The sequence below is a fragment of the Herpailurus yagouaroundi genome, unplaced genomic scaffold (genome assembly GCF_014898765.1).
Source record: "Herpailurus yagouaroundi ecotype Mexico unplaced genomic scaffold, PumYag 182, whole genome shotgun sequence".
NCBI lineage: Eukaryota > Metazoa > Chordata > Mammalia > Carnivora > Felidae > Herpailurus > Herpailurus yagouaroundi.
Genome location: NW_024412413.1, coordinates 34,573,045 through 34,600,545, shown reverse-complemented (window position 1 = coordinate 34,600,545; position 27,501 = coordinate 34,573,045). Strand labels below are relative to the sequence as shown.

The following is a 27,501-nucleotide window of genomic DNA, read 5'->3' as shown; positions in this document are numbered from 1 at the left end:
TCGTTTAAAGCGTTTTTCAGCTCCTCGTGACTGTTCCTTAGTCCCTTGATCTCTGTAGCAAGAGATTCTCTGCTGTCAGCTATACTGTTTTCAAGCACAGCGATTAGTTTTATGACTATTATTCTAAATTCACTTTCTGTTATATTATTTAAATCCTTTTTGATCAGCTCATTAGCTGTTGTTATTTCCTGGAGATTCTTCTGAGGGGAATTCTTCCGCTTGGTCATTTTGGATAGTCCCTGGCGTGGTGAGGACCTGCAGGGCACTTCCCCTTTGCTGTGGTGTATAACTGGAGTTGGTGGGCGGAGCCGCAGTCAGACCTGATGTCTGCCCCCAGCCCATTGCTGGGGCCACAGTCAGACTGGTGCGTGCCTTCTCTTCCCTTCTCCTAGGGGCGGGATTCACTGTGGGGTGGGGTGGCCTGTCTGGGCTACTTGCACACTGCCAGGCTTGTGATGCTGGGGATCTGGCGTCTTAGCTGGGGTGGGTAGGCAAGGTGCACAGGGGCAGGAGGGGCAGGCTTAGCTTGCTTCTCCTTAGGTGATCCACTTCAGGAGGGGCCCTGTGGCAGCAGGAGGGAGTCAGATCCGCTGCTGGAGGTTTGGCTCCGCAGAAGCGCAGAGTTGGGTGTTTGCGCGGGAGCAAGTTCCCTGGCAGGAACTGGTTCTCTTTGGGATTTTGGCTGGGGGATGGGCCGGGGAGATGGCGCTGGCGAGCGCCTTTGTTCCCCACCAAACTGAGCTCTGTCGTCCGGGGGCTCAGCAGCTTTCCTTCCCTTTGTCCTCCAGCCTTCCCGCTTTCTGAGCAGAGCTGTTAACTTATGACCTCCCAGCTGCTAAGTCGCGCTTGCTCTCGGAACACAGTCCGTCAGGCCCCTCCGCTTTTTGCAAGCCAGACTCGGGGGCTCTGCTTGGCAGGCGAGCCGCCCCTCCTCCCCGGCTCCCTCCCGCCAGTCCGTGGAGCGCGCACTGCCTCGCCGCCCTTCCTACCCTCTTCCGTGGGCCTCTCGTCTGCGCTTGGCTCCGGCGACTCCGTTCTGCTAATCCTCTGGTGGTTTTCTGTGTTATTTAGGCAGGTGTATAGGTGGAATCTAAGTGATCAGCAGGACGCGCGGTGAGCCCAGCGTCCTCCTACGCCACCATCTTCTATAATATTCCTGTTATGGACATCATAACAGTATTACTTCTTCTGGCCTATTGCGTGGCATGTCTTTCTATTTATTTGTTCTTCCTTGATTCTTTCATTAGTGTCTTACAGTTTTCAATATATAGATCTTTCACCACTTTGGTTAAGTTTATTTCTAGGTATTTTATTCTTTTCATGGAATTATAAATGGATTGTGTTCTTAATTTCTTTTTCTGATGCCCTATTACTGCTGTAAAGAAACCCAACAGGTCTTTGTGTATTGATTGTGCATCCTGCAACATTAGTGAATTTGTTTATTAGATCTAACAGTTTTTTGATCAAGCCTTAAGGGTTTTCTATATATATATCATGTCATCATGTCATGTCATCATGTCATCAAATAGCTTCAGATTTACTCCTTCCTTTCCAATTTGGATGCCTTTTATTTTATTTTCCTGAATAGTTGCTCTAGCTAGGACTTCCAAAACTATGTAGAATAAAGTTGTGAGAGTGGGCATCTGTGTCTTATTCCTGATCTTAGAGGAAAAGCTTCATCTTTTCACCATTAAGAATGATGTTAGCTGTGGGGTTATTCTATATGGTCTTTATTATGTTCGGGTACATTCCTTCTATACCCACTTTTTGAGCATTTGTATTATAAGTGGATTTTGAATTTTGTCAAGTGCTTTTTCTGCATCCTTTGAGATGATCATATGATTTTATCCTTCATTTTGTTGATGTGGTATGTTACATTGACTGGTGATTGTCGATAAATCCCACCTGATCATGATATATTAGTTTTTAATATATTATTGATAATTTAGTTTGCTATTATGAATTTGATAATATTTTGCTGAGAATTTTTCATATCTATGTTTATCAGGAATATTGGCTTATGATTTTCCTGTGGTGCTCTTGTCTAATTTTGGTATCAGGGTAATGCTAGCTTCATAAAATGAGTTTGGAAGAATTCCCTGCTCTTCTAGTCTTTGTAAGAGATTAAGAAGGATTAGTATGTATTCTTTTGTGAATGTTTTATAGAATTCACCAGTGAAGCTGTTGGATCTTGGACTTTTGTTTGTTGGGAGGTTTTTGATTACTGATTCAGTCATCTTACTAGGAATTGATCTGTTCAGATTTTCTAATTCATGATGATTCAGTCTTGGTGGGTTGTATGTTTTTAGGAATGTATCCATTTCTTTTGATTGTCCCAGTTTGTTGGCATATAATTGTTCCTAGTAGTCTGTTATGATCCTTTGTATTTCTGTGGTATCAGTTGTAACATTTCTTTGATTTTTGATTCTATTTATTTGAGTCCTCCTCCTTCTAGTGAGTCCAGCTAAAGGTTTGCCAATTTTGTTTATCTTTTCAAAGAATCAGCTCTTAGTTGTATTGATCTTTTCTATTGTCTGTTTTTTATTTCATTTATTTTTGCTCCAATCTTTGTTATTTTCTTCCTTCTAATAACCTTGACCTTCCTTCTTTTTCTGGTGCCTTGGGGTGTAAAGTTATGTTGTTTATTTGAGACTTTTCTTATTTTTTGCGGTAGCATTTATCCATTTTATCTTCCCTCTTCAAACTGCTTTTGCTGTATCCCATAAATTTTAGTAAGTTACATTTCCATTTTAATTTGTCTCAAGGTATTTTTTTAAATTTTTCTTGATTTCCTCTTTGAAACATTGGTTGTTGAGTAGCAGGATGTTTATTTATTTTTTTTAATTTTTTAATGTTTATTTATTTTTGAAAGAGAGAGAGATAGAACACAAGGGAAGGGCAGAGGGTGAGGGAGACACAGAATTGGAAGCAGGCTCCAGGTCCTGAGGTGTCAGCACAGAGCCTGATGTGGGGCTCCAACCCATGAGCCTTTGAGCCGTGAGATGATGACCTGAGCCAAAGTCAGCTACTCAACCAAGTGAGCTACCCAAGCGCCCTGTAGCATGATGTTTAATCTCCACATATTTGTGAATTTCATTTTATTCTTGTGATAAATTTCTAGTTCCATATCATCGTGTCAGAAAAGGTGCTTGATATGGTTTCAGTCCTCTTAAATTTATTAAGACTTGTTTCATTGCCTAACATATAATCTGTCTTGGAAAGTGTTTCATGTGCACTTGAGAAGAATGTGTATTCTGTTGCTTTTGAGTGGAATGTTCTATAAACATTTGTTAAGTCCATCTGGTCTAACATGTTGTTTAAGGCTGATGTTTCCTTTTTTATTTTCTATCTGGATAATCGATTCTTTGATGTAAGTGGAATATTAAAGTCCTCTATGATTATTGTGTTGCTGTCTATTTCTCTCTTTAAGGCTGTCAATATTTGCTTTAAGCATGTAGGTGTTTTTGTGTTGGCCACATAAATATTTACAATGTTGCATCCTCATGTTGGATTGACCCTTTTTATCATTATGTAACACTCTTCTTTGTCTCTCATTACATTCTCTGTTTTAAAGTGTGTTTTATCTAGGCGTGCCTGGGTGGCTTAGTCAGTGAAGCATCCAACTTCAGCTCAAGTCACGATCTCACGGTTTGTGAGTTCTAGCCCCTCATTGGGCTCTGTGCTGACAGCTCGGCGCCGGGAGCTGCTTCAGATTCTATGTCTCCCCCTCTATCTGGGCCTTCCCCTCGAGCTCTGTCTCTCTGTCTCTCTCAAAAATAAATAAACATTAAAAAATTTTGTAAAAAAGGTGTGTTTTATCTGAAGTAAAGTCTGTTTTGTCTGATATGTCTAGTAATTTTTAACTATATGTTGGACATTTTACATTATCCAGTTTAGTGAGTCTGCATATTGTTGCCTTCCTTTTAAAGGGAGTTAACTTCAGTTGCGGTAGGCGGTTAAAGCATTTATGGATATATATTTTTTCTGCTTTAATTTCATTCTCTTTTAGGACAAGCCATTTTAGTTTTCAACTCTTAGTGCATGCCCCTACCCCAAGGCATTATGTTCACTCCTAGTGCACACTCTCTGAGATTCTCAGTTAGGTCTCATTTTGGCTGGGCTGAGACTCCAGTGTCTTTCACCGATGCATGCACTTAGTGTCATCATGCAGCTCTTAGCCTTACAGCTGGTGATCTCTGCTAGGTTTTTCAGTCTTTCCCTGTGTGTGTGACACCGTGTACTTGCCCACAGACCTGTGGTTAATTCTCACATAGACTTCTTTCCCCAGGTTCCTCCCTATAACATGTATATATACATAGCTTCTTCTCAGTACTTTTCATCATGAATTCCAACTTCAGTTCTAATCTTTGCCTCCTCACTCAGCAAAAGAGCTTCTTCATTTGGTCTCTACTGTTCTGAAGTGGTAAGCTGCTTTCAGATGGGAAACCACTGTGAGTGTAGATGCACCATATATGTTTCCCATCTCTGAGAGGCAGGCTTAAAAACAGGTACTTCATATGTATTGTCCAGTTTTCTGATTATCTATGGGAGAGCAATTTTATATAAATTCTTCTGTAATATACCCTGGATTGACTTACTCTTCTTACTTTTGAAAGTAAAAAAAGTTCACATAATTCTCTTTAGGTATGTGTTCAATTTTACCACTTATTACTTTAGATTTAACTTCTTTAGATTTCATGATAACAATCTGGCACAAACTGTTCTAAATTCTTTATACACATGATCTCATTTAACCCTCACCCAGTAAGAGGTATGAGCCTGAATCACAAAGCAATTGTGGGAAAAATATATATTCTAATAGTGGAGTCTGTATTCTTAATACAGCCTCTTTTTAAAAGCACACTGTATTCTGCAGAATAAATATTTTTGTTGCTTTCCTTTATTACCTAATCAATAAATAAATGGTCATTTATAAATGATTATTGTTCTCTCTGTATTACCTTTCATAATGGTTTTTATTTTTTATTTTCTGTAGATCTTACAAGTGCCATTAAGTGGTTTAATGCATGTTATTCTCTCCACGAATTGTCTCTCACTGGAAACCCACTTCTTCAAGAAGTAAACTGGAGGTAAGAAACATTGTTGCACCCTATTATGTACTTTATTATAGTTACAGAAAACACAGTTTGATGAAAATTTCTCTGTGCCTATTAATTTCTTGGAAAAAGTTAATAAAATAATTTAAAAGTTATTCAAAACAAGACATTTTTTGTAAAATTAGTTTTAAAAATATCTTCAACCTACAATAATTTTTTTGCACATGTGTGAAATAATGCAAATTTAAAATGATTATTTTGATCCATACCATTAATTATGTGACAATTTTAGTATGATGTTCACTTGGGTCTTGTCTTCATAGAAAACACATTTTTATTGGGAATGACTTTTTATAAGTTATCTAAATCACAAAACTTGCTAATTAAAATTATTTTTTTCTCCCAGTAATTTGATTTTATTTTCTTAAAAGAGAAATTTGGTGTCTGTTAAAGTACAGATTGTAAGATATGTGAATTCATACCTCTCTTTAAAATATTGCAGTACCTAGACCTAATAGAAGAAAAATATTTTATAATTTTTTAGAATGGATTTTTTTTATAAAAAAAGTTTCTCTAATTTGAAACTCTCATATTATGCTAATACCATTACCCTCAAAACTGACCAACATCTTTTTTCATGATGAGCTTTTTTGAAATACTTTTCATATGACAAACTTCATCAGTTTTATTTAGAAGTATGAGTATGGTGTACAAACCACCACGATCAAGACATTAAACATTTTTATCACCTTAAAAAATTGCCTAGTGCCCCTTTGGAGTCAGTCACCTCCTCCAGTTCTTTAAAAAAGTCTCTCCACTCTTATGGCTTTCATTTTTTTCTGATGAGAAGTCTGCCAACATTCTCTCTGGAGATTTCTAAGATTTTTCTATCACGGTATTCAGCAATTTGAATTTGATTATAATGTATTTTGCTGTGGTTTTATGTAGATTATTTTTCTTAAGAGCTATTGAATCAGGGCCTCTGGGTGGCTCAGTCAGTTAAGAGTTTGACTCTTAATTTTGGCTCAGGTCATGATCTCAGGGTTGTAAGATCAAGCCCTGTGTGGGGCTCCATGCTCCAATGTGGAGCGTGCTTAAGATTCTCTCTCTCTCTGCCCCTCCCCTGCTTGTGTGCGTGTGCATGAGATCTGTTGAACCTCTTGAATCTGATGAATTTGTAGTTCTCATAAAATTTAGAAATTTTTTGGCCATTATTTTTTCAAATATTTTTTCTGCCTCCCCCCATCTTGTCCTACTAGGACTCCAATTTTACCAATATTTGGCCACTTGATATATTCTAGAAGTTGCTATTGCTCTGTTCATGATGCATGGTGTCTGTGTATATATACATACATATATATATATATATATATATATATATATATTATACTTTTTTCTGTTTGTACTTCACTCTTAACAGTTATTGTTATATCTTCAAGTTCTCTGATATTTTCTTCTTATATATCTATTTTGATATTAAAGTCCAGAATTAATCAGTTCAGAGTTCAGATACTGTGGTTTTCATCCTAGAAGTTTCATTTATTTTTTTAACATTTGCAGTTTCTCTCCTAATCATACTCATGATGTTTTCCTGAATCATCTTGAACATATGGAGAATATTTATAATAGCTGTTTTAAAATCCTTATCTGCTAGTTTCATCATCCATGTCATTTTGGGGCCTATTTTTATTGACTTTCACCCCAATTTTGGGTCGTATTTCCCTGCTTCTTGCATGCTTCATCATTTTGGTGGTATTCTGGACGTCTTAAATTTTATACTGTTGATTTCTTAATTTTGTTCATTTTTTTAGATAACATCTATTTTTTTTCTGACATGTAACAGTTATGTTAAATTAGGGAGATGCTTTTAAAGCTTGCTTTTAGTATCTGTTAGGGAAGTCTCAAAGAAATCTTTTGACTGGTGCCAATTTAGCTCTACTGCTATGGCACTGACTTCCTGAGTATTTTCCCTACTTCTTCTTATATACATCCTTTCAATTTTTGCTGATAGGAATTACTCCCAGCCTTATATATATTCTTGTAATTTTTCAACTTTTTCTTTCCCACTGATTCCTGCCCTTGGCTTACATGGTTTTTTTCTCATACACCCTCAGATCATTTTTCATTTACCCAGATCCAATTGAATTAAATCCCAGAATTATGAAAAGCTTTGAAAATGCTCACTTTTCTAGCACTGGTGATGATTCTGATCTAAATTCTTGTCTTTTGTATGTCTAGCAGTGTGTATTTGTAAGATGGTTTAACATGGTTTATTGTACATTTGACATTTGTATCATATCAAGTCATGGGTACATCAAAACAGAACAAGGTAAGAATAGACAAGGCTTGTAGCCTAATTTAGCAAGATAAGTTTGACAACACACTAAGTATAGAGAAAGGCAAATATTTACTGAAATTTTGGTAGAAAACCCATTTCAGGATACTCGGAGTTTAGATCAAATATGTAAATCTTATCAATTTGATCAGGTAGCGAAAATACAGCCCTTATGAATAAAATATAGACAAAAAAGAGTGAATAATTGAAAAAAAAAAAAAGGTTGTGACATCCAATCCTAGGGCATAAGCAGTTGACTGTTCTGATTCGATTTTCCTGTGATGTGTGGCCATAGCCTGGAAGATCCTTGTTCTGATGACTTCCAACGGAGTATACCTTACAGGAAAACCAATGATCTGGTCATGCTTAAAATTCCTATATCTGACTTAATCCACTTGTAGAACAGGTTAAGAAAGTCTAGGAAGTAATCTCTTTCCCTCCGTTGTCTGAGGCCACTGCACACCTCTGACACCCTCTTTCACATGTATTGATTCTGTGAATTTGTTAATTGGTCTTTGGTTAAGAAAATAGCATTTTATATCAAGTCAAACACCTGTGTAATTTGCTACTTGTTGATAGTTCATTTATTACAGAAGAGTTATCTTTGCAGTAAATCTATTTTTCTATATTCTTTAAAGCTCTGTTTCCACATTAATTTCTAATGCTATACCATTTTTTAGGGAAACCTGGTATGTTTTACATGTTTTAGAACAGAACTTGCCAACTTCTACTTTAGAAATATCTTTTTCCAAGTGCAATTTAAGCTGTGTACTATAAAGGAGAGAGGACAACCCATTGAAGTGGTTTTTGAAGATACATCCCTAGATGAGAAACTTCATCATCACTTGGAAACTTTTAGAAATGAAAAATCTTGGACACTGTCCAGACCCACTTAATCAGAAGGACCTAGGGGATGATGTTTATTAATGTGTGCTTCAACAAGCCCTTTGGATGATTTGATGCACGCTAAACTTTGGAATCACTGTATTTTTAAACAAGGACATCCTGTTCTTGCCTCATACCATGTGGTCCTGGACAAGTAACAACTTTCCTATGTCTCCAAATCCTCATTGGTAAAATAAGGATAATAATAGTACCTATCTTATGGGGTAGTTATGGTAATTGAATGGAACAATACACATATTTTGTTGAGAGTAATTTCTAGAACATGGTAAGCATACAGAAGTCTACTATTTTCCATGTCTAGGCTAACCACACTATGGTGTCTCATTAAGTCACCAAATATTTAGTGTATGCCTACTATATCCAACCATTCTAACATTTTGGATTCTCTAAAGGAAATTCTATATAGTCCATGATTTCAAACCATGTTTATAATCTTTATAGGGATATAAAATATATGCAAAAAATGATAGCCATGAAAACTAATAATGATAACAAACACTGTTATAGCATTTACTTTGTGGCCGTTTAATACAATGTATAATAAAATAGCTACCTAGTGTCCCCATTTTACAGGTAGGGAAACAGAATCACAAAAGGGCTAAATAACTTGCCCAAGTTTACACAGCTAGCCACTGGAAGAGCCAGGATTCAAACAACCTGACTTCAGTTGTGCTTTTTAACACTTAAATTTCAGTACCTAATACATATGTCAGATGATTGTTGTAGGCAACAGATATGCTTTAGAAATCCCATCCTAATTTAGAGTGACCAAGAAAACTACTTTTGCTGAAGAGGCAGACTTTGGATTAAACCTCAGAATTTTAGTAATATTTAAAATCAAGTTAAGGGGCGCCTGGGTGGCGCAGTCGGTTGAGCGTCCGACTTCAGCCAGGTCACGATCTCGCGGTCCGTGAGTTCGAGCCCCGCGTCAGGCTCTGGGCGGATGGCTCAGAGCCTGGAGCCTGTTTCCGATTCTGTGTCTCCCTCTCTCTCTGCCCCTCCCCCGTTCATGCTCTGTCTCTCTCTGTCCCAAAAATAAATAAACGTTGAAAAAAAAATTAAAAAAAAAATAAAATCAAGTTAAAAGAAAAAAAAGCACTTCCGATGGAGGAAATGTCCAAGAAAATGAGGGAATATGAAAGGCGAGGTTAGGCTCTGGTCTATTCAGGCGTAACGTAGATATAGTGGAAAATACTTTTGGAAGTAAATAAGAAATCAAGTATATACATTTACAATGGGTCAGGGAATGGGCTAAATACCTACACATATTACTTCACAGCAACTCAGCTGAGTTCTGTAATTATCATTCTGATTTTATGGGGGTATTTACTGAAGCTTAGATGCCTTGTGATTTGTTCAGTTCTGTAAATGTCAGAGAAGGGTTTTGAGTTCTAAGGCCTGGAATTTAAATACTTGCTTTACTGTTTCATATGATATATTGCTACCAGATTGTAAAGGGCCTTGTATGCTCGGATAAGGTGTCTTCTTTATCCTGTGGTCATGGAGAGACCTATTAGCATACTGGGTGTACATGTAGGTGTTGTGAGTAAACTGCTCGGGTGCATATCTAGTTCCACCACTTCCTAGCTGTTTGCCTTGCACAAGTTACTTAATCGTGCTATGTCTCAGTGTCTTCATCTATAGAATGCATATAATAATAGTAGCTACCTCAGGATTTATTCATTAAGGTAATAGAGGTTATACCACACAACAGCAAACCCAGAAATCTATGTGGTTTAATACAATAGAAGCTTATTTTTGGTTTATATTGCATCTGATGTGAGTTCATCCTGTCTAATCTAAGCAGACGTGGAAACTCAGGATGCTTCCCTTTTGTGGCTCTGTGTCATGTAACTTCAATGTAATCTGACATTTTTAGATAATAGATTGTGGTGAGAAAGAGGGGAAAAGACCACAGGGAAAGCATATCTGATATTTAACTGCTCTGCTTTCAAAAGTAGCATTGGTTAGGGCGCCTGGGTGGCTCAGTCAGTTAAGCGTCTGACTTCGGCTCAGGTCATGATCTTGCGGTTGTGAGCTCGAGCCCTGCATCAGGCTTTGCACTGACAGTGTGGAACCTGCTTGATTATCTCTCTCTCCCTTGCCCTCTGCCCCTCTCACACTCACGCTTTCTCTCTCGCAAAATAAATATATTTTTAAAAAGGTGGCATTGATCATTTCTCTCATATTCCACTGGATGTAACTAGTCATAAAGCCAAACTAACTGCAAGACAGAAGCATTTTATAGTAGTGCCTGGCATATAGCACACTTGGTAAATGTTAGCCTTTATTTTTAAGGAGCTATAGAGAAATTTTGAATAGTTGTATGAAAAGGAAAATAGTATTTGTGGAAGATTTCTTTTCAGCATCAAAGTGGTAAGAGATTAAGGAAGGTAGCCACGTTCTATGTTAGTAGAAAGTCCAGGAATTAAAAAAGGACTAAAATTAAGTAGTGGAAGTGATCCCAGATATTGTACAGATCCTTCTACTTTAGAACTGGAAGAATGACATTAGAGTAACATTTTCTACACAAAAAGAAGAGCAATTATGTCTAATAGGCTCTGCTTTGCAGGTGATATCATTTATAATGAAAATATCTGATGGATTATTTTTAGGTAGATATCTTTATTTTCCTAAGTAACTATATAGACTATGTGTAGTTATTACACACACACACACTGTATGTAGACTTATGCAAGGCAAGTATGTCTGCATGACATCCATAATGTCATAGATAACCAAAATTATTTGTTGAAGGAATACATTATAGAAATTTACATTGTAATGTGTAAAATCTTGAAAAAAAATGCGTTTCACCCCCCTCTAATTTTTCTCTTGGATTTTTTAATGTTTATTTATTTATTTATTTACTGAGAGAGAGAGAGCATGTGCACAGAGGAAGGGCAGAGAGAGAGAGAAAGGGAGGGAGAGAATCCCAAGCAGGCGCTGCACTGCTAGCATGGAGCCCGAAGTGTGGCTCCATACCACAAACCATGAGATAATGACTTGAGCTGAAATCAAGAGTCAGATGCTTAACTGACTGAGCCCCCCAGACTCCCCTCTATTGAATTTTTAAAATTTACGTCAGGGATTGAAAGTATTATTACCCATAAATTGACAATTGATACTTATTTATCAGTTTGCAGTAATTATCAATGTCAGGAGTTCTACAACTGGAGTCTTTAGACTTTTAGGGACCATAGTGTTTGTGACATTCTTCCTGTTTTCTGAAAACCTGATCTTAGGACAAGTTACTACTACTATACTACTACTATACCAACTATTAGTTAATATCAAATTATAAGGAGATCAGACATTGCAACTATTTAAAGACGGTGTATATATATGTGAAACAAACAAACAAACAAAAAAAAAACCCTTAAATATGTTTCTAGACCTTTTTCCACCTGGAAAAGGACTCTGTCATCCAAAATAGAAGTAGTCAAGGTCCCCATCTAGATGTACTAGCTCAAGTTCTGGGGCCATGCTTTTCTTACACTGGGATTTAAAACACTAATCCCCAGGTTTTGGGTCCCCGTTTTTAGAACCTAGACCTTAGAATGAAACTTCCCACACAAAAGGTAGAGTGTAATATCTTCTTGGCAGGTGATATTATTTATAATGAAAATACCTGATGGGTTGTTTTTAGGTAGATATCTTTATTTTTCTAAGTAACTATATAGACCAAATCTATGATGACAAACAGAAATAGGTGGCTGTGCCCAATATTCAGAGCAAGCTCTTTGCAGGCCATGGTTTTTCTATTAGGAGTTGGGCAAATAGGACATGAATTCTGTTGCTGATCTGGTATGAGTTTCCATTCAAACAGCTGCCATGTTGCCAGTTGCAATAACTAGAAACAAATCTATGTCCTGAATAATCTTTGAATTTATTTATGGGTTTTTTTTTGGTATGAAGAATAAATACTTAGTTTGTTGGATAAAATATTCTCATAGTGAAATATATTGATATAAATCTGTTTAAATATATAAAGATAAACATTCACATTTTACTACTATGCTAAGTATATATACTTAGTGCTATACTAACATATACTATACTTACTATGTATATATACTTTACAGTTTTAAAGCAAATATTTAATTAAAAATAATATTGAAAAAAGGTAGTATTTATATTATAGACATGTACAATTATTTAGCTATTATAATTTCTATGTTTAAATAAAATATACTGTACTAGAGTAAAACCAACTTAAAAACTTTGCTTATCAAATTTCACTTAGATCAGTGGGCCTAATACAGATTTCATAATTTCAAGAAGAGATTCAGTTATCTAAAGGGTTTAAAATCTGGTAATCTATAAAATAGGGATTTGTTAATGAAAGGATCAACTCAAACTTGGGTAAGCAGTATGTTCCAGTGAACTTTACATAACCCCGTGATACCAACAAAGGGATTAGTTATAGATTTTCCCAATTGGCTTCTTACTTTCATGTCTGGCCAGTGATAACATGGACAAAACTGATGTACTAAAAAAATCTCTTTTTAAAACTTAATCTACAAACTCAGTTTGGAATCTCCTTTGGGAATGTGTTTCATTCGTTAATGATTAATAGAGTCTCTTAAGTGACAGAATATTCACCAGGAAGTTTTCACTAAATGAAATATTGATTCAGCTCTTGGCTAGGAGGACCCCAGCTGGAAAAACTAATGTTGAGATCTCACAGTATTCTTATACTTCATTTCCAACATGAATCAACTTGTTACAGCACTTTCTAATATATTCATCATAGAGTCTTCTAAGGCTGCATTTGAACTGAAGGCCAACCTACTACACTACTGATTTATATAGTTCTGATAACTATTCCTTTAAAAAAAAATAGCAAACAATTTTTAACATAAAATACCAAATCAAATATGGATATTTATTATATAAATCATAAATATCAAGATATTGTCATGGTCTTGAAGATCCAAACAAATTTTTACATCCAAAGAAATTTCAAATATTTTGACACAAATAAACTGTTTTGGACTTTTTCTTATGTAAAGGTGATGAATGTAACATCAAAATATTTTCAATGTAAAAATTCAAGCCCCATTGATCCACATTTTCTGTAATTATTCCCTATAGCTATAATATTGTACATAATAATATCTATATTCATAGCCATATTCAAAATGTAGTATTTGATGACAAAATTATCATTTTGCCCCTTGCTAATCTGGTTAGTTAGCATCCAAACAGCTTCCACATAATGCCACTTGCAATACCTACAAATAAACCTAATGCCTTGTATTAGTTACCTTTGGATTTACTTATTTTCTTATTATTTTGGTTGTCTAGGGCATAAACAGTTGTTTTGTTAAATAGAGGATACTTGTGGTAAATCATTGGTCCTTCCATTAATCTGATAAGCAAATTCTTATATTTTGCTTCTAGGATTATATTGGGTCATTTAGTTAAAATGGCTCTTCGTTTTGTCATTAATTATTTCTGAATAGAAAACTGGTTTCTCTATCTATTTGATATGTACTCTGTAACTTCAGTGTTACAAGAATACTTTCCTAAGAAACTTTTGCACCATTTATGTAAAACCAATGGCAATGTTAATCAGTGAACAGATCATTGGAATGTAACTGTCCAGGCCCACAATATCTCTTATTTTAGCAAATTCTCTGGCATCATTGATATATATAGGGCATGCCTCAAGTTTACAAGAAAGCTATATTTTTCTTGAAAATTTAAGACAATTCCAGAATGATAAAATTTCAAAGTTTTTTTTTTTTTAAGTTTAAACCTGAACATCTCTAATTTTTGCATAACTTGTTGTAGCCCATTCCCCGCCCCCCCCGCCCCCCCCCCCCCCGCCAATGCATTGGTTCTTTAAAGCCATAAGAAAAGCTATATTTTAAAAATGCAGGGGCGCCTGGGTGGCTCAGTCGGTTGAGCATCCGACTTCATCTCAGGTCACGACCTCACTGCTCTGTGAGTTTGAGCCCCAAGTCGGGCTCTGTGCTGACAGCTCAGAGCCTGGAGCCTGCTTTGGATCCTGTGTCTTCCCCTCTCTTTGCCCCTCCCATGCTCATGCTCTGTTTCTCTCTCTCAGAAATAAAGAAACATTTTTAAAAAATTAAAAAAACCAAAACAATAGTTCTGGCAAAGAGAGGGGGAGTCACAGGAAGGGGCACCTGGGTGGCTCAGTTGGTTGAGCATCCAACTTCAGCTCAGGTCATGGTCTTCCGGTTTGTGAGTTCGAGACCCGCATCAGGCTGTGTGCTGACAGCTTGCTCAGAAGCTGGAGCCTGCTTCAGATTCTGTGTCTCCCCCTCTCTCTCCCCGTCCCCTGCTCATGCTCTGTGTCTCTCTGTCTCTCAATAATAAATAAATGTTAAAAAAATTAAAATGCAAACTCCCCAGAACCCACCAACAGAGGTTTTTGGTGTAAGTGAATTTAAAAAATTATCCCAGGTACTACTGATACAGTAGTTCAAGGAGGATCTTTTCAGAGACCTTGTCCTGCAAGGTTGGAGACACACATAGAGATTTAGCCTTGAATTACCATCACAATGGATTTAGAGAGTGACTAAGATAAAGAACACATGTGTGAGACCCTGTGGTTCTCATGATTGCAGCATGAGTATTTTCTTCATTTTGTTGACATCTTCTTAATTAGATAAAATGACACCTGAAAGATGGCTGTTCAAGAGGGTTTTAAGTGTTACTTCATCTGCAATATCACTGTAGGTCCAGGATCCCAATGAAAAGTATTATAGATCCAACAGCTTATTGTTATTGTTCAACCAGAACTAACTGAACAATAGAAATAAAAAAAATCAGCTTTACCTCTTTAAAAAATTTTTTTAATGTTTATTCTTTTGAGGGAGAGACAGAGCACGGGCAGGGGAGGGGGAGAAGTAGAGGGAGACACAGAATCTGAAGCAGGTTTCAGGCTCCAAGCTGTCAGCACAGAGCCTGACGCGGAGCTTTAACTCATGAACTGTAAGATCATGACCTGAGCTGAAGTCAGTCGCTTAACCAACTGAGCCACCCAGGCGCCCCAGCTTTATCTAAGTCTTAAGAGATCCAAATTATAATAAGAAAATCTGCTTTATTAATTTTCCTTATAAGAAATATACCTATTTTAAAGACCAAAGCAGGTCATTAGCGTACCTCATTCCTTCTGCTGATCAGGTTCACTCTGGAGACCAAATTATCAGAGAGAAATTTGCATGGTACACAAGGAATTAAAACTGTTGGTTATTGTCTAGGGCTGGTTCCATCACATTATTGAAGCCTTACGTTTGCTCTTCTGTATTTTAGGAGATGATCTAATGAAATAAGATCATCAATAGGATTAGAGCATGTTCTTTTTTAAGCTGTATAAACACCAATACAGTTTTAACTTTTACTACCCTTTATTATCACATTTCAAAAGCATCTTTATTTCATATGTGGCATTTTATAGCCACGTTATTCTTACATGTCATGTCTTGAAGAAAACTTGACTGTATACTTGAGGGAGATTTAGAATGCAATATAGTTTCATTACTAATGTAATAAACAATTTGATAAGATAGAATATGGATAGTTAATCTCTCCATTATATTTTAATTATTACCAGCTTCAATTTCAGAGCTCAACCTTTCCTTGTTTTGATGGTAGCCTCAGTCAAAGATTTCATGTTATATTTAGTATTGTACCTCGGTGATGAATAGCTATTATCTTAATTAGCATTCTGCTTTTGAACCACATCTTAAAATGAATCCAAACAGAAATGCAATATATGCTAGTTATTTAACCTTTTGTAGTAAGTGCGGTAGTTTATGATATGACCAATATTGGTATCTTCAAGCCTAAAAAAAAAAAAAGCTTAAAAAAGTTCCAAATAAATGGACCCTAGTCTTCACTTGATCTTAGCCAAAAGGCCAAGAAGTGATGGACCCAAGTTTTCTTAACTAGATTAAGCTCTTTAACACTGTAAAGCATCTGATAGTTATCTTGAACATAATGTTTGCTTTCCCTCTTTCCTTATTTAAATATCTGCGAGAGAAAAAAAGTATTATTTCTCAAAGGGTGGAGGAAGGTAAGCGTGGGAAATTAATCATGTATCCTGAGTAAATGAAAAACTGTGATGTTCTTCTCTTTTTTTGCTTTCATTAAAGGAAATGTATTTATACATTTCTTGTGATTATCTTTTATTAAATACCAAGACTATCAAGATCATAACTATACATAGTAATGTGTTATGACTTTAGTTGGGCCTTGGCATTTTTGCCTCAGTGGACCACTTTCTTCATTTATATATAAAGTATACATAAATATGTAAATATAAATTTATATAAATATAAGTTATATATAAATTATTATATAAAGTATTTCTATAAATATAAAAATTATATTTTACAATTGTGTTTTTATAAATGGATATGTTGACCCTGACTATATACCATCTAGGTGGAAGGAGTACCTGACTGGAGTTTTCTTTCTTAAACCTTGGCATTTTTGTAATCTTATCTTGCCATCCTTCATTTAGTTTTTAGAGAACTGTGAGTTTGTCTTATTTTGTGTTTTAATTAAAAACTTTATATTTGGGGGCCATGTGGGTAGCTTAGTCAGTTAAGCATCTGGCTCTTGATTTCAGCTCAGGTCATAATCTCATGATTCATGAAATTGATCCCCGTGTTGGGCTCCACACTGACAGTGCAGATCCTGCTTGGGATTCTCTCTCTCTTTCTCTCTCTCTCTCTCTCTCTCTCTCTCTCTCTCTCTTTCTCTCTGCCCCTTCCCCACTTGTACTCTGTCTCTCAAAATAAATAAATAAACATTAAAAAACTTTATATTTTAGAGAAGATCAGGTTATCAAAATTAAGCAGAAAATACAGAGAATTCCCAGGTATACCCTGTCCCCACACATAGACAACCTCCCCGACTATCAGCATCCTACACCAAAGTGGTATACCTGTTATAATTGATGAACCTACATCAACACATCATTATCACCTGAAGTCCATACTTTACATTAGGGTTTGTTCTTGGTGTTGTGTATTCTATGGATTTTGACAAATGTATAATGACATGTATTTGCTATGTAGTAGTATCATACAGAATAGTTTCACTGCCCTAAAAATGCTCTGTGCTTTGCCTGTTCCTCCCTCCCTTCACCTTAATCCCTGGAAAACACTGATCTTTTTACTGTCTCAGTTTTGACTTTTTTCAAGAATTTCATATAGTGGGAATTGTACAGCATGTAGCCCTATCCGATTGTCTTTTTTCACTTAGTAATATGCATTTAGGAATCTTCCCTACTCATGGCCTAATAGTTCATCTCTTTTTAGTGCTGAATAATACTCCTTTGTATGGATGTAACTCAGTTTATTTATCCTTTCACCTACTGAAGGACATCTTGGTTGTTTCCGGGTTTTGGCAATTACAAATAAAGCTGCTATAAACATCTGTGTGGAGATTTTGGTGCAGATACGGTTTTTAATTCATTTAGGTAAATCTGAGAAGCACATTGCTGGATCGTATAGTAAAAGTATGTTAACTTTTGTAAGAAACCACCAAACTATCTTCCGAAATAGCTGCACTGATTCCGCATTTCCACCAGCACGAATGAGGGTTTTTATTTCTTCACATCCTCACCAGCGCTTGGTATTGTCAGCGTTTTGAATTGGCCATTCTAATAGATAATAGTATCTTGTTATTTTAATTTACAGTTTTCTAATGACAAATGATATTGAGTATCTTTCATATACTTACTTACCATCTGTATATTTTCTTTGGTGAGGGGTCTATTAAGTTTTATGGCCCATTTTTTAATTGGTGTATTTATTTTCTTATTGAGCTTTAAAATTTCTTCATATATTTTGGATAACAACCCTTTATCAGATATTTTTCCTAGTATATTGCTTGTCTTCACATTCTCTCGATACTCTTTCACAGGGCAGAAGTTTTTAATTTTAATGAAGTCCATCTTATCAATTATTTCTTTCATGAATTGTATCTTTGGTGTTATTATCAAAAAGTCATCATTATACCAGTGCCGTCTAATTTTTTCTCCTATGTTATCTTTTAGTAGTTTTATGGTTTTGCATTTTACATTTAGGTATATGACCCATTTTGAGTTAAATTTTTGAAGGATACAAAGTCTGTGTCTAGATTCACTTTTTTGCATGTAAATGTCTGATTGTTCTAGCATCATTTATCTTTGTTCCATTGTATTGCCTTTCTTCTTTGTCAAAGATTAGTTGACTGATCCACTTTAGTAGATTCATGGAGGTCTACTTCTGGGTTCTCTCTTCTCTTCCATTGATATATTTGTCTGTCTCTCTTCCATTGATAAATTTGTCTATTCTTTCTCCAATACCATACTCTCATAATTACTGTGGCTTTGTAGTAAGTGTGAAGTGAAAAGTGATAGTTTTCCAACTTTTTTCTTCTTTTTCAGTGTGGAATTGGCTATTCTTGTTTGTTTTCTGTTTTTGTCTTTTTGGATTTGTTGTTGTTGTTGTTTTTTGGCTTCTTTTTGTAAATTTTAGTATCATTTTGTTGATATACACAAAATACCTTACTGGTACTTTTAGTGGAGTTGCATTGGATCTAAAGATCAAGTTGAGAAGGAATGATCTCTTGAACAATTTTGAACTTCCTATCTATGAAAATATCTTCATTGGACATCTTCCCATTTATTTAGTTTGTTGATATCTTTATTCATTTTTGTACTTTTCCTCGTAAGAAATTTAGTTTCTAACTAAGGGGGATTTATTCATTCAAGAAGTCCATTTTACCCCTTTGACCATTAATGGCCTTGTGAAAAGAGGCCCACAGTACCCTTGTGAAAGGATTGGGTAAATATTTATAAATGGCTAGGCCTGGTGGAAAGCTCTTGCTGTCTGGCTTGGATTTTCACACCATTAGCCTTTTAAATTGGTACAGACTTTTGTGCATTCTTTGAATATTTTTATTATTATAATTTTTAGCAAGATTCAAAAAGAAATATAAGTTTAGATTTTTCAGATCATGATAAACAAGGTGATTGTTTACTACTCTTGTTTTTAGCCTTACTCTTAACTATGTTTTACTAAGAGAAACAATCAGAATTTACCTCTACTTCTAAAATAAGCAACAAATTTCAGTAGTTTTATTTTAATTATCATATTTTTAAAATACTGTATCTGATATTATTTTTTTATAATGTAGCTTTTTATTTACTCCCAGCCCAAGTTTCCATCTGCTAAATTTCCCGTTTATGTTATAGAAGAAAATGGTTAAATATTGTCAAGTCTCTAAAATTTAACTTTGTACATGACATGATACCATAGAATTTTTTAACAAATTTAACAGTATCATTTTCTCTAAAAAACCAATAGCATTTTCTGAGATACACTCTGTGTTTATATTGTTTAAGTAATAGGTATATGGTTATTTTAGATATAAACTCTTCAAGATTATTTATTTTTTTCCTGCTTTCAATAGGCATTCTCTACTTAAAGTGTTACCGGCTCTAAGAATCCTCAATGGTGAAATGATAAACTCTTGTTCAGAAAGGCAGACTGAAGAATACTATCAACCAGAATTAGGACGTTTCTTGGTACTTTGTCAGTCCCAGATTCAAGAATTCAACTTACTAATTGAAAAGTATATTACTGTGAAAGGGTAAGACTGTTCTCTTCTCATAATTTAAAGAAATAATGCAATTTATGTATATAATTAAAAAAATATGCTGATTAATACAGTGATTTTTTTTAAAATTAGTACTGTGTATTTTAAGGATATTCTCTCTTAAAAACACAATTTAAAATATAATTTCAATGCTAAAGTGTTAGATAAGTGAAATCATGAGGATAGCTTCAAGACAAGATTCAAACATCCCTTCAGTCAGTCATTCAATGAATCAGTCATAAATTTATTTGACAGTGATTGTAAACAAAATACACAATAAGCTAAGTTTTATACTTTATCTTCAAAGAATTAACAGATTAGCATAAGAGAAAATTAGACAAACAGTTACAATGGAGCAAGGCATACAACATTTATTATGTATTAGGTATATTGTACATATATTATATTAATATATTCAAATATGAGCGCACAGTAGATAAGAGCAGTCAACACATGCACATATTCAGAAGAACAGAAGTTGAGAGTAGAATCCTAATTAGATATAAAAGAAAGAGAATTTCCCATTCCCCATCCAAAATTCAGTGTACGTTAGTATGAATGAATTATATTTGATCTTTCTATAACTGTATATTCTTTTATTTTTAAAGATTTTAAATATTTTTTATTGAAAGAGCATGAGTGGGGAAGGAGCAGAGAGAAGGAGAGAGAGGATCTCAAGCAGGCTCTGCACTGTCAGCACAGAGACCAGTGTGGGGCTTGATCTTACAAACCATGAGATCATGACCTGAGCCGAAATCAAAACTTGATCGCTTAACTGACTGAACCACCTGGACACCCCTCTATAATTATATTTTCTAATTTGCATTGCTCCAGAAAACACAAATGAAAAAGGAAAGTGATTTCATATTTCACTTATGAGGACTCTCCATTAAAACTGGAATTATAGGGGCGCCTGGGTGGCGCAGTCGGTTAAGCGTCCGACTTCAGCCAGGTCACGATCTCGCGCTCCGTGAGTTCGAGCCCCGCGTCAGGCTCTGGGCTGATGGCTCGGAGCCTGGAGCCTGTTTCCGATTCTGTGTCTCCCTCTCTCTCTGCCCCTCCCCCGTTCATGCTCTGTCTCTCTCTGTCCCAAAAATAATAAACGTTAAAAAAAAAATTAAAAAAAAAAAACTGGAATTATAATTGTAATATGCGCTTCTAAATACCTAAACTTAATTTTTAAATTATTGCTCTTTGCACTTTCATACATGCCCATCTACATAAGATTTGGTTTTTCTATTTAAATATTTTTGTATATAGTCCATTGAGATTAAAAACAAATCTCACAGCTTTTAAATAATCCCAATTGTCTGGGGCACCTAGGTGCCTGGTGGCTCAGTTGGTTAAGCATCCAACTCTTGATTTTGGCTCAGGTCATGATCTTGATCTCACTGCTTGTGACTTGGAGCCCCACCTCAGGCTCTACACTGACTGTGCGGAGCCTGCTTGGGATTCTCTTTCTCTCCCTCTCTCTCTGCCTCTTGCTTGTTCTCTCTCTCTCTCTCTCAAAAATAATAATTGTTACAGATAATTACTTTTTACTTTTAATAAAGACTAAGGTTATTTACATTTATTTTGTGCAAAACTAAACATACTTCCTTGAATATGTATGGTAATATGCAATTTTTTGTTTAAAGGTGACCCTTGATAGCTCTCATGTTGAAACATAGATTTCTCAATTCCTTTGGATAATCCATTGTCATTGCAACTTGTTTCATTTTGGCATTGATAATGGAAAATAGACTATATTTTATATTAATAATAAATGGTGAATTCAATACCTAATCAATAACCACTTGATATCCCAATATTGAATTGAAACTTTTCTACATTATTAGCCACCAAAATGAATGAAATACAAAATATCAAAAATATATATTGGAGGAGACTATGCTAATGTCTGATAATACCTTTGTGAACACAAGACTATTTATCTCTACATTGAGGAACTATAACTTTCATTTTTATGGTATGGTTAAAAGTTTTGGGCGCCTGGGTGGCGCAGTCGGTTAAGCGTCCGACTTCAGCCAGGTCACAATCTCGTGGTCCGTGAGTTCGAGCCCCGCGTCGGGCTCTGTGCTGATAGCTCAGAGCCTGGAGCCTGTTTCTGATTCTGTGTCTCCCTCTCTCTCTGCCCCTCCCCCGTTCATGCTCTGTCTCTCTCTGTCCCAAAAATAAATAAATGTTGGAAAAAAAAATTAAAAAAAAAAAGTTTTGTGTTTATTTATATCCTGCAAGAAAAAGATAAGGCAGCTTGTGGCTATATATTAAATATAGTTAGAAAATATACAGTTGGAGTAAGTAAAATTAAAAAAAAAATAATGGAAGGTAAATAAAGTGTAGCCAAGAAAAAGGCTCATACAAGTGCAAAGTTCTTTACATTTGCTACTGAGATCCTCAAATCTGGCAAACAGAAAGTTTGATTAATTACATAAGCCATAGCCTCCATAAGATAAAAATTCAACAATTATTTAAGAGAATCACCACCATTTATATCTTAAAGTATTTGAATTCTCTTTGCAATGGATTGTTTTTCCAGAGAAAAAGAGGAATAAAAACTTTCCCATAATATAAATTCTTTGTTTAAAAGTCCAATACAAATATTTTGCATGGCAAGAGTCAATGTAGAAAGTACTTTTAACTTTGTTTCATAAATAACTTCTCCAAATTTAGGCAGCCATGATCTCTCATGTTTATGGTAGTAAAAGCATGGATTTTTCTCATTCAATTGTACCAAAAATACCTAGAATAAAAATGGTTCTAAAACTTCCAGACATTTTGTCTGGATTGATGGATCTAAATTAGCTAAACAAATATTTTCAAATTTTGTTAGAAATGAGATCAATTTCTATATAAACAACCAGAAATAAGTTTTTAATGAATATTGTAGTAAAGCTTAATTTTCATGTCAAACCACACAAGGGAAATTTCCAAAACCTATATCAGTTTTAATATTGGTGATATAGTTCTTATTATTAAATGTCTTCTTTATTTGTTTAGAAATTTGGTCACCTTGGATGCTGCAGAAAATCTCTGCCATTATTTTAAGAAATTAATGACACTTAGTAATGAATGCCGATATTCACATGAACGCGGGGATGCACGTATCACCCAGAGAGAAGAATCAGAAGTCCAGCAAAATCATTTAGCTACAGATAGTGATAGCATCCTGCAAAATAGAGTTCTCCAGTCTTGTGCAGACAGGTATAAACTGGAATCACCAGATATTTCTGAGAAATGGATGAATTCTGACTCTAGTCATTCTGCATCAACCAAATCCTCTCTATGTGAAGATACAGAAGGAAGAAATCAGGGAGAAATAGCAGACCAGAAGAGAGAAGACAGCAAATTAAACAGTATCCCCACTAAAAGAATCCCATTTGTGGAAACAGTAATGACAAGTTCTCTGCTGAGGAATTGCCAAAATATTGGACACCGTAATAAAATGTAAGACTTAATACATCATTTTTCTTTACATTGTATATTTTGTGTTTTTTATTGATAGTATTCGTCCATGTTTTGGTAAGGGATTTAAATCACTATTGTATTTCATACGAATTCCTTTAATTATGTTTTTATGATGTGTACAAATTATTAATGTTAGTACATATGAATTTGAATTTTGGCAGGTTCTGATTTAATTGACTAGTATTTCATTGAAAATAAGTACATGTAAAATTATTCTTTCTGCTTTCTAATCTTTAAACAATTAAAATGAATTTTTAAGAAAAAATAAAACACTCTGCTATTCTAAAAATAATATAAAGAAAACTTGCTGAATAATCAGGTAATTTCATTTTTAAAAGTATACCTTTTCATGTACTATGTCTTTGCTTCTTGATCTCAGAATAATTTAATAAGCATCTATGCAAGTATTTGAATGCATATGCTATAATTTTTGTAGGCATAACAACCTATAAAGTATGCCAATATTCTTTGATATTAATCACATAAACCTCTTCCAACTATTAAATACTTTAATTTTTAATTTTTTTCTTTCAAGTTTTTATTTAAATTCCAGTTAACATACAGTAGATTAGTTTCAAGTGTAGGATTTAGTGATTCATCACTTATATACGACACCTAGTGTTCATCATACAAGTACCCTCCTTAGTACAAATCACCCATTTAACCCATCCCCCCACCCACCTCCTGTTCTTAATAGTTAAGAGTCTGTTTTATGGTTTGCCAACACTTAAATACTTTTATAAAGCTAATGGCTTTAATTTTTTTATCGAACCAGAAAAGATAAATATTACTTCAGCTTGTCAACTTTTTTTCTTTTTTTACTGTTGGCCTCACTGTCAAGCCAACAAAATTAAAAAATGGTTAAATTTAGCTTTTCCTAAAATAACAGGTGCTGAATAGGGCAGAATGCAGAAAATCACAGTAGCTGACCTTATTTTTCCCAGTCTTTATTCTATCAGAAGTTGTCAGTGTGAATGGTGATTTCTTTTCTGAAAGCTATATTAAAAAGTTTGATATGCTAAAACTAAGATGTATTCCTTGTGCAAAAATTTTTTTAATTTTCTTGAAAGTGGCTCTAATATTTCCTCCTTTATATTTCATCAGTTTATTTAATCAATTAATTTTGCTCTGTAAGGGAGGAAAAATATCATCTTTTACTTCTACCTTTCTAAGTTCTCAGCTGGTATCCCTGAAACAAAAGGTAAATTAATAAGAGAAAGGCATAAAAATGTATTTAATATGTTTCACATGACATGGAAGTCTTCCTAAAGAAATAAGACCTGAAGAAATAGTTAAACCTGAGCATTTTCGTATCAGGTTTGACAAAGAATAGAAGGTTGTGGAAAATATAATTAGGGCAAAGGGTATAAGCTAAGTGTAGTAAACTGGGGTAAATTTAGCAAGGCCTGTTGATTCAGATTCTTCTTGTCATCCATCTTCAGATGAGAATGCTTCTTTTCTCTAGGTACATGAAGGACACCTCTCACAAGAGGGTCTTATGGCCTGCTTCTGGTGAAGGTCAAAAAGTCCTTTCTGGACAGGCTGTTTCTCAAATTCCTACAGCTTAAAATATTTAGTATACCAGGATGCCGTATTTTGAGGTAGCGTATTCTGAACCCCATCAACTCCAAACATTCCAGACCTGCCTATTGTAATTTCACATAAACAACATTTAGAACTTCTTAATCTGTTATCAATAAAATAACTAAATGATGATAATAAGGAAGGATGGCGAACTGAAAATATAGACAAGCCAAGGTCCTAAAGAATAATGAGAAAAGAAAATGTACGCATTTACTGAACCTCACCATTCAGTGTTTCAGGAAGATTCACTGTCAGTTGTGTAGATGTTTCCTAAGTATGATTTACATGTGTTCTTATGCTAAGGGCATTTTATCATTATGATTTTTGCCAAAAAAAAAAAAAAAAAAAAGATAATGATGGTGATGGTGATGATGGTAGGCACCTCTGATACAAGCTGTTTTTCTCAACATGGAAACATCCTACATTCAGGAAGCCCCAAAGTCATCATGTTTACCTGCTTTCAGTGTAGTAAAAAGCAGTCCTTGTGTTAGTGTAACTGAGGAAAATATCCCTACTGTTGTTGTTTTCCTTGGGAAATTTTGATGATGTTGGGCTGAGGAATTCAGACACTCAATGACTGGTGAGCTTTAGAAGAAATTTACAGTTACAGTCAGTGAAACTTGTATGCATTTGTAGAAAAATACAAGATGCTGTCTGAGCTTAAATGAGTTTTCTTACAAACCTTTCACTTTTTACCAGTTATAAATGATAAATACATTTTCAGATTATTTATCAGCCAAAATACCAATTATAGTGCTTTAAAAACTTCCTAACTTGTTTCTGTTCAAAAGAAGAAAGAATGAATTGATAATTGAACAACTGAATACAAATTAAATCCATTGCAAAATTTATAGTTCTGTTTACCCTACAGAAGGACATGATTTGTTGGAATGTGATTATTTTTTCTAAGCATGTGGAGTTCAAGTAGTTTATCTTAGGTCAGAAGTTTTATCCATTAACTTTAACTTTCTATTCATAGCAAAATAGATTGAAGTCTTCTACAGGGTTTAAGTAAAATTATGATGATGATAACAATAGTGATAATAAAGCAAAATAATGATAAAAATGGTTACATCATTCCTAATTTCCCACAAATATACTACTATGAGAAAAAACAATGTGTGGTCTTGTCTGGCAGAGTTTATGACTCAATTCCACTTTGCCTTAAACTTACTAGTATGAGGAAGGAGAAAATTTCATTTGAATTGCCAATAATTACAAAATTACTGAAAACTGTTTTAATGCAAGGGATATATGCAAGAATCACTTCTCCTTCATGTGCCTTTTAAACTAAACTCTGGAATTTAAAGAGCACTTAAGACAGAATAATTAGTATTTTGACTATACTCAGTACCTTGATAATATTCCTGCAATAATCTGTGTGGAAAAAGGGAAATTTACCCAATTAGGAAGAGTTAAAAGGTGAAGCACACTGAGAATCCACTTACTATCATTGTTATTCAAATTTTGCTAATGTTGCTGGGCAGCCTAGCGGGTGTGGAAAAAACACAGCATTGATTGATTCAGTGCCTGAAATTAGCAAATAGATGTAGGCTGGGAAAATGTTAGAATTTACTACTGGGTTTGTAAGGGCATGATTTAATATTTGTCATGGGCAGGGAGGGAAGTGCAGCTAGTAATAACCTCACGGGTCCTTTCTCTTACAGTGGAGGGGGCCCTCCCTTCTGTCCAAGGCTAGTCTCTCCACTGTGGAGAAGATCACATCCTCTGTTGCCATCTCAGCATAGGCTCCTGCATTGTCCCTTTTTGCAACGTCATCACTTTCCCCCCTTTCTACTTGATCAACATACTCCGTTATCATACACAAATCTTGGTATTATTTTCCTCCTTAAAAGAAACAAACAAAAACCCCCTAGTCCTCACATCCCTCTCTAAGTTACTGGCCCGTTTCTCTTTTTCAGATTTGAAGGTTTTCCGTACCATTTTTACCTATGTGCCTATTGTTAACAAAAGATGTTCTTATTTTAAAATAATACTTGATGCAGTTCATGTTTATACATATAGTTTATGAGGACCTCTTACCTACAACTGTTTTTATGGGTTCTAACCATGTTTTCTTTTCTCTTCTGAATAGTATGGCAGCTTTGGTAATCCAGGCACACTGGCGTGGCTACATGGTACGCAGACAGATTCATTTCTCTACAAGGCTACCTACTGCTGCAGTAGGACCCCTGACATTCCAACCCAATGACTGCATCAAGAATAAAACTATTTTAAAGGAAGAAAAAAGGGAAAACACCGTGAATATCCAAGAACAGAGGGAAAAGGCTGCTATTCTTATACAGGTTAGCTTTAATCTTTTGGTGAAATAGTCCTGAGAGATGTAGTTGTCATCTTTCACTGAGTAATTCTATATAATGGACAACCCATGGATATCAGTGATTTACAGCTACTGGATTTGCTTCTTACTTAGTTAGGTGACAGGTAGGCCATAGGTTGGTTGTGCCTGTGCTTAGTATCTAGGGTGAAAGAGTAGCCTATAATTTAGAAATACATTTCTCA

General features: G+C 35.1%; 1 protein-coding gene across 4 annotated transcripts in view; it reads left to right on the top strand.

The window, feature by feature from the left end:
- The window catches only part of LRRIQ1 (leucine rich repeats and IQ motif containing 1), a 218,929-nt gene that overhangs the window by 67,370 nt on the left and 124,058 nt on the right, over positions 1 to 27,501 (top strand). For all 4 annotated transcript variants that reach the window (XM_040491296.1, XM_040491295.1, XM_040491294.1 and 1 more), the window contains exons 14-17: positions 4,997 to 5,090; positions 19,741 to 19,920; positions 22,927 to 23,373; positions 27,074 to 27,284. In XM_040491296.1, the coding sequence (XP_040347230.1) occupies positions 4,997 to 5,090; positions 19,741 to 19,920; positions 22,927 to 23,373; positions 27,074 to 27,284 (932 nt within the window). The remainder of the gene's footprint in view (positions 1 to 4,996; positions 5,091 to 19,740; positions 19,921 to 22,926; positions 23,374 to 27,073; positions 27,285 to 27,501) is intronic.